The 7,876-nt window shown below is 39.3% G+C and overlaps 1 protein-coding gene and 1 pseudogene across 1 annotated transcript in view; one reads left to right on the forward strand and one right to left on the reverse strand.

Annotated features, from left to right (window-relative positions):
• The window catches only part of CLCN5 (chloride voltage-gated channel 5), a 195,716-nt gene that overhangs the window by 11,683 nt on the left and 176,157 nt on the right, over window positions 1-7,876 (reverse strand). Inside the window, exons 7-10 of the mRNA XM_045288271.1 lie at window positions 5,394-5,516; window positions 4,330-4,536; window positions 731-811; window positions 9-497 (exon numbers count right to left, since the gene is read on the reverse strand). Coding sequence (XP_045144206.1) covers window positions 9-497; window positions 731-811; window positions 4,330-4,536; window positions 5,394-5,516 — 900 coding nt within the window. The remainder of the gene's footprint in view (window positions 1-8; window positions 498-730; window positions 812-4,329; window positions 4,537-5,393; window positions 5,517-7,876) is intronic.
• The window catches only part of LOC105979571, a 15,411-nt pseudogene continuing 13,626 nt past the window's right edge, over window positions 6,092-7,876 (forward strand).

Here is a 7,876-nt window from a genome sequence, read left to right on the forward strand (position 1 = left end):
GTCAAAGCCAGCTGCCACATTGCACTATAGACTCCCAGGCCAGCAGGTCGGTCAGGCAGTTCACTACCCTTGCTTGTGTTGAAATGGTTTTCATAATCACAGAGCTTAGAGGAGTCCAGAAGGCCACAATCATTAAACAGCTCCGAGATGAGCTCACTTGTGCTCATACGGGTATATTCATTGGGGAAAGCGAGGATGGCAGTGATGGCTGTCATGATGAGTACTTCTACGACAGGATACTTGCCCAACTGTGTGGTCTTACGCTTCCGACACCAGGCAATGTTTGTGCGAATAAACAAAGCTCCCCACAGACCGCCAAATATGCCCAGCAAAATGAATGGCACTAGTTCAAAGAGATGCCAGGGCGTGTGAAACTCCACATAAAATAAAACTAGACGACTGTTCCCAAATGGATTGATGGAGCGTAGAGTAAAGGCTGCCACCAACGCAGCAAAGAAGGAACGCCACAGTGTTTTGAGGGGAAAATAGTAGCTGACCTGTAAGAGAGAAGGTGAGAAAGTGAATTCAGGCACTATGCAGAAACAGTTCGGGGTCAAAAGTTTGTGCGTTGAGAATTAGTGTTAAGGATAAAACTGCTCATAGATTTCTAGCATCACACAGAAAAGCATTGGGTTGGGCAGAACATGTAGGGACTGCAATGTACATACATAGATCTTGATCAAACTTCCCAACACAAAAGCATGCACATATTCTACAACCAAGTAGTTACCTCTTCTAGGCTGAACAACACTCCGCCAATAGGTGCCCCAAAAGCTACAGATACACCAGCTGCTGCTGCAGCCGACAAGACCTATGATCCAAAACTCAAAGTTAATAACAATATTTTTTTTAACTTCAAATCAAATTTTAATGCAAATTGTTACTAAACATTAAACAACAATACCTTTACATGTTCCCATTAATCATAATTGAAGAGTTTACATTTAAGAACAAACACTGTATATAGGGGTGTGATTTTTAATGTTTGAACAGGTAAGTTTGAAGGCCTTTTCTTTGTAATTTAAGTGTGTCCTTTATTCCCCTATCCCTAATACTTAGAATTTAATAACTAAATTTAAGTTTATAGACCTCTTAACCACCTAAATGAAGCACAGAGTTGTATTTACATAGCACTTTGTAAAGGAATGCTTTTTAAAACAACAAATTTAATATAATTTATTTTTTTGAGACTACACAGCAGAGTATTCACCAATGCAACACTTTCTACATACACAATTCAGGGACGTTGATCACATTCTTCAAGTTGTGTATTTGCACACTACTTTTTTCTGAATTTGTTCCTCTCCCATTAAAATAACCTCTGAAGGTAGGGTAGAAAGGGGGAACTGATTACAAGAATCTACATATCAGCCCCTCCCTGGGGAATGGACAGCAGACAAGTCATTCTCAAAACATTTGCTCTCCATGAAAGCCCCTGGCATCAGCTCCTAATTTTTCTCCCTCCCTCCCCGCTCCCCCTTCCCTCATGAACCCTTGATAATTTATAAATTATTATTTTGTCATATCTTACACTGTCCGTCATCTCCTTTCACCCACTTTTCTGTTGTCCGTCCCCCAAGAAGGAGGTTATATGGAGATCCTTGTCATCGGTTGCCCCTCTTTACACCCGCCCCCCTCCTGGTATCACCACTCTCACCACTGGTCCCGAAGGGATCATCCTTCCTGGATTCCCTGTGTTTCCAGTATCTATCTATACCAGTGAACATCCTCTGGTCTGGCCAGATTTGTAAGGCAGAATTGGGATCATGATAGTGGGTGGGGAGGAAGCATTTAGGAACTAGAGGAAAGCTGTATGTTTCATCATTGCTACATCGCACCCTGACTGGCTCGTCTCCCCCCCCACGACCCTTTTGTAAGGGGATGTCCAGTTGCCTACAAATGGGCTTTGAGTCCCCACTCCGCACTCCCCATCTCATTCACAATGATACGATTTTTGTTCTTTGATGCCTGATACCTGATCCCTTTGACACCTCGTAATCACACTGGCTGGTGTGCTTCTGCCATCTGGGCTTTGTTGCTTCTGAGCTAGATAGCCACTTGTTTACCTTCAAGCCTTTAAGACCCCAGGCGCTATATCTTTTGATAGCTGGGCACCATCAACTTTCTTCACCACATTTGCGTATGCACCCATTTTGTCTCTAGCGATTGTGTCAGGAAGGTGAGCATCACAGAATGGCAGTTTAATAAAACAAAGTATTCTTGCATTAAGGGAGTACTTGAGTGGAGGCCCAATGTCCATCAAGGCAGACATTTTTTACTAGTGAAGTTAAACTATTGCTTGGTTTTAAGAAGACTTCAGGGGATAGTTCTGGCTTAACATTTAAAAATTATCTCAAGGCAATAGTTTCAGAGGTTCATCCAGACTTCATGGCTCCAGAATATATAGATTTTATGAAAAAATGGTATTCTGTTCTTCACACACACATACACCGATCAGAATTCTCCTTTAGAATCTTTGATCAACATGTTTAGTAATGGTAGCTAAGTCCTAAATTTAATTCTGGTCTTAAGGCAAAGGAGGCAGTTGCTAATAGAGGCTATTAACCATACATTCATATCCTCCTTCTATTCCTCACTCCTTCCTCCATTGTTCCAAGTGAAGAGAGACAGATTGTTGTATCTTGGATGGCTACTTGTATGCTTGTATGACTCCAGCCACTACCAATGAACTAGAAGGTAGAACAGAAGCACTAACACAGTATTAGGCCAATTAACTGGGATGTGCCATAAAATTATGACCCTAAACCTTCAAACCAAGTAACTATTAACTGCTTGAAAATAAGCAGCTTCTGCAGCCACTCTTCCCCTATCCCCACTGTAACCTCTATTTGAAAGAGTGTTCTAATAACACAAAACTGAAGTTATATTTGGTTTGCAGCAATTAAAACAAAACAAACAAACCAAAAAACCTCACTGCCATCTAGCTGATTCTGACTCACAGTGACCCTACATACAGGACAAGGTAGAATTGCCCCTGTGGGTTTCCCAGACTATAACTCTTTATGGAAGTAGTCTTTCTCCCGTAAGGCAGCTAGTGATTTCAAACTGTTGACCCTATGGTCAACAGCCCAATGCATAATCACTATGCCACCAGGGCTCCAACACAGCTATTATAGGAGCTGCAAATTCTGAAATATTCATAAATAAGTATTTACAGTTTCTTCCACTTTGTGTCCTACTCCATACCCAGAACCCCCTAGAAACAGAAAAAGGAAAACAACTAGAAGCAAGAGATTTTAAAGGGTAGAGTAGACCTAAATGTGTGTAGGTGTGGCAAGGAAAGAGGCTTCCTCTTTTTAAATGGTGTCAAGAACTTTCCTCCCTTGCACTATGAGAATTTATTCCACGTTTGAAAGTTAAGCATCTCCAAGTTTCCTTCTGTGTCTTATGATTCATTTCTCCCCAAAATAATTGCTAATGCCCACTTTTTGCAAAAAAAAAAAATTTTTTTTTCACTGAAATAACCTTGGTCTTAACCAAGGCAGGGGTAGTTGGGGGAAATGGAGAACTAACAACAATGAACACAAGAAAGAAAATGTTCTAAAATTGATTGTGGTAATGATAGCACAAAATTTTTTAATACGATTGAACGATTGAGTTGTATGGCATATGAAAAATAGGTCAATAAAAATTGCTTTTAAAAGTTCCTATTATCTTAATTTCACACAACACAGAGGTAGCCTTTTTTTCATCTTAAGAAATAGTTTCAGATAAACCTATGCTCCAGACATTTCCTAAGTATACATGCACTCATGTTTTTGTTGGTTATCAATGAGTCAATTTCAAATTATGGTGACCTCATATGTGCAGAGCAGAACTGCTCTCTGTGGTTGTTAAGACATTTCAGAAGCAGATTGCCAGGTCTTCCTTGTTCAGTGCCTCCGATTAGGTTAGAACCACCAACTTTTCAGATATCGTCAAGTGCATACCTTTATGCTACCTTTGCAAAACGTGAATTGAATTATACTCCATACATTCTTCAGAAACTGGCCTAAAACATAATGTTTTCTAGTCATCATTTCATGTCAGTATACATCTCATTCTTTGAATGACTGCACATTGTTTTAATGATTGATTATTTATTAAATTAATCTCTTATGTTCGGACATTTAGATATTCTAGCCTTTCACAATGTTAGTAAATGCTACACTAATTATATTCCCGTGCATCCACCTTTGTGCACACACATGCTAGGATGTTTGGAGGATAAGTTCCTCGATATTTATGCTTCTATTTTGTTTGAATCCCCAACAAAGGTATTTTTCTTGAATCCCCCACAAAGAGAACAGTACGGCAGGTTGTTATTACCTCTCGGCGCTTGGCTTCATTCTTCCTATATTTGTTGAAGCAGTGGCACAGGATATTCCCACAGCAGCAAGCCACATGTACCAAGGGGCCCTCTTTGCCCAGACTCAGGCCAGATGATACTGCCAGCACCAAGGTAATGGTTTTGATAATTAGGGTCCACTTACCCAAATAACCCCTAATAATGAAACCACTCAAGATAGTTTTTATCTGCAAGTAAAACACAAAGACCAAATATAGACTAAGAAGCAATATTCTGAACCTCAATTTAGAAATTACACATGTTGTATACAGTGCATACAAATACTTTGACCTACTATGATCCCAATTTGGGAGGGAGTCCAGGAGCCCAAGAAAAATTTCACGTTCTTTTGTTAGGGGGAGGGGGGCATATAAGAGTATACGTATAAGGAGAAAGGGGAGTCAAAGAAGGGAATAAGTGAGTGTTACCCTTACTTTACAAAATGGTGGCCCAAGAAACATTTTATGAGAGGGCAAGGTTAATTTGACAGAAACAATGTTACAGTTTAGGCATAGCCTTGATTTGTTGCCAAAGAAATCGAAGACTATTACTTTGCTAGGGAACAAAGATGAACAAGGTCATCTTGGAGGTTTTGGTAGCTGTCAAACAATCTCAACTAAAACTAGTTATGAATAGTTTGAACACCCTCTCTTGGCTAAAGTCACATTATGGAAACTGTAGTAAAAGAGTTTTGTTTCTTCTGCTCTAACAAAGTTAACAAAACTGCTACTTTTTGAATGCTCCTTGGATAGGGAGTGGGAAGAACCTTTAGGAATCTGGTTCAGTAGAACCCCTTACGCGGTTCAGAAGCCGTTCCCTTTACTTTTCAATTAATTTTAAATTTAATTTGTTTTCATTTAATTTTCAGAAGTACAGGCTAGGAGAAAACTTGGGGGAAGTTCTAGAAAAGTGTTACAGTTTATTTCAGGGCCTGACCCTGTTTAATATTCACCAAATTGTAGTATATGCTGGGATACTTATTAAACAGCTTGAACCAAATAAGGATCACTTTGGCTACAAATTACAAACCATTTTAGAGACTTACCTCAGGGATTCCAGAGCCGCAGGCATAAGGTGCAAAAACTTTCACAAGAGATACAGCAAGGAAGGCAAACAGGAGAGCCCAGAGGACGTACATGAAATAGTTGACTATGTAGGCAAAGGCCCCCTGGAAAATGAAAAAGGAGAAGTTTGTTTTAACCTAAATAGCTTCACTGAGGCACACAATTCTTTGTTTTTATTTTTCGGCATACAACTCTTCAGAGTAATAGTATTGCAGGACAGGAGGTCATAATTTTCATTAACTTTTTTAAATTGAAAAGACCAACATCAAATTGCTCAAAAGGCTCCTTTCAGCCTGCTAGTTAAACAACCATTAAAACACTGTCAACCCACTTGCCACTGAAAAAGAGTTGCTTTTCTATAATCAAATCAAATTTACAATTAATTCTATGGATGGGCAAAAAGGTAGAGCAAACTGAAAACCTTAAAATAAAATTCAGTTTCTATACAAGTGCTTTGATATGCTTAGTAGGCAAATATACATGAGTCTATGCCAATTTTATCAAGAACCTCTTTATTAGAAAGGCTGAATCTTAGCAATACATTTGCAGTGAGACTGGTTCTAAAGCTCCAGTAAATCCACCTGTAATGATATCCCTTGGTGTCATACTCCCTCAACAAGTTATATTTATTAAATTCTTGGGTATTTTTTTTCTAATGCATAACTAAGCTCTCGAAAAAATGACCACAGCGTTGAGAGAATTTTGCTACCACAGGCACAACAACAAGCATATGCAGTACATGGTTTTTAGTCTTGATCATAAGATAAATCCAGTGAGAAGCCAGAAACTCTGAAGAATAAATAGCAATACCTATTTTTTAAATGGAGACAGTGTTTTCGCAATGATTTTCCTATATAATGGAGTGTGCCAGAAAAAAATATCAAATTTTGATCACTAACAAGGATTGGTCAACATTAAATGGCTTACAAATAGTCATTCTTAAAAAAAATTCTGAACATTAGAAAATTACGCTTGCTGGTGAAAATAATAAAATGAAATTCAAATGATATGGAATGTAAAACTCAATGGATTGTTTACTTTATATTAAAAACACTATTGTGAAAATGGTGTAGAGGCCATATCTGACCTCCTCTGGCTACGCAAGGGAGAATCCAACCCAACCCCATTGCCATAGGATAGGCCAGTCATGCCTCCTCCCTCCATCCTTTCTGCCTAATTTGACAACAACCATTCCTCCTATGCCACTCTACTTTTCTGCTGGGACTGATCATTCATTGCCAGAACTCACAGATAAAGGTCACAAATACAGGGCTTTGTTTTTATAACTCTTCTCGTCATGATTGAAATACTGAATTGTGTGATGTGTACATTAAAGGCAAATAAAACTGTTAGAAGAGGGGGGGGAAGGAATAAACAGGTCTGTCTTGTAAGAAGTACAGCTAGAATGCTCCTTAGGAGCAAAGATGGCAAGACTTCATCTCCCATACCTTGGACATGTTGTATGGAGAGACCTGCCTCTACAGAAGGACATCATGCTTGATAAAGTAGCTGGGCAAAGAAAAACAGGAAGATCCTTGACAGGATGGATAGACACATTAACTGCAACAATGGGCTCAAGCATAAGAAAACTGTGAGGATGGCTGTGTTTTGTCCTGTTATATACGATTCAATAGCACATAACAAGTTAGGATCAGTAAACAGCAAGGCTTAGCTCAGAGCAGTGCCTCTTCCCACGTGATTCCTTGGCTTCTGCCTCTGTGGATCAGGAAGCCTGCCTCTGTGGATCAGGTTCTTCCTCACAGTCTCACTGCTCCTCTGCTCTGTTTCTTGGTCTTCTTCCTTCCGCCTCCAATGTAAGCCTGGAATAGCCTCTACTGCTTCCACCAAGTCAGGTAGAGCCATTGGTTGCTCTTCTTTAATGGTCCCTGCAATCCTCTCTCTCTACTTCTGAGATGCCTCTCTTATATACTAAGGAATGGCTTTAATGGAAATGTGCTTTTGTCTTTCAGCAGACCATATGCCCAATAAAACAAAAGGTGGTGACTTGGTTTATACTCTCTAGTAAAGTATACATCTCACCTTAATCCTTTCCATTAGCATAACAGGGGGCTCTCTCCAAAATGAGATTGTAGCAATAGGCGCAGTGTCTAGAATGTATAATACATCACAAACGGGCTAGAGGCTCATATTTAGTAACTGACTACATATCAACTATTAAAATTATTCATTGAGAAGGTGAATCAGAATGCTCAGTTTTTTCCCCTGAATTATCATGTGCCCTGGCTAAAGGCAGAGACTTGAGGGGCATTTCTTGGCAACGGAACTCTTAAAACTTAATAGGCTATTTTCCTAGGCAAGGATTTTACTCTTTAAAAGGTAAGCCAAAGAAATGGGTCAAAAAGGAACAAATTGCAAGCTCTAGTTTAAAAGAAATGTGGGTGAAGGGAGACAGCGGATGGTGTAAAATATGAGAATAAAAATAATTTATAAATTATCAAGGGTT

This window comes from Echinops telfairi, unplaced genomic scaffold (genome assembly GCF_000313985.2).
Source record: "Echinops telfairi isolate 266 unplaced genomic scaffold, ASM31398v2 ScPeMD7_19;HRSCAF=73, whole genome shotgun sequence".
Classification (NCBI taxonomy): domain Eukaryota; kingdom Metazoa; phylum Chordata; class Mammalia; order Afrosoricida; family Tenrecidae; genus Echinops; species Echinops telfairi.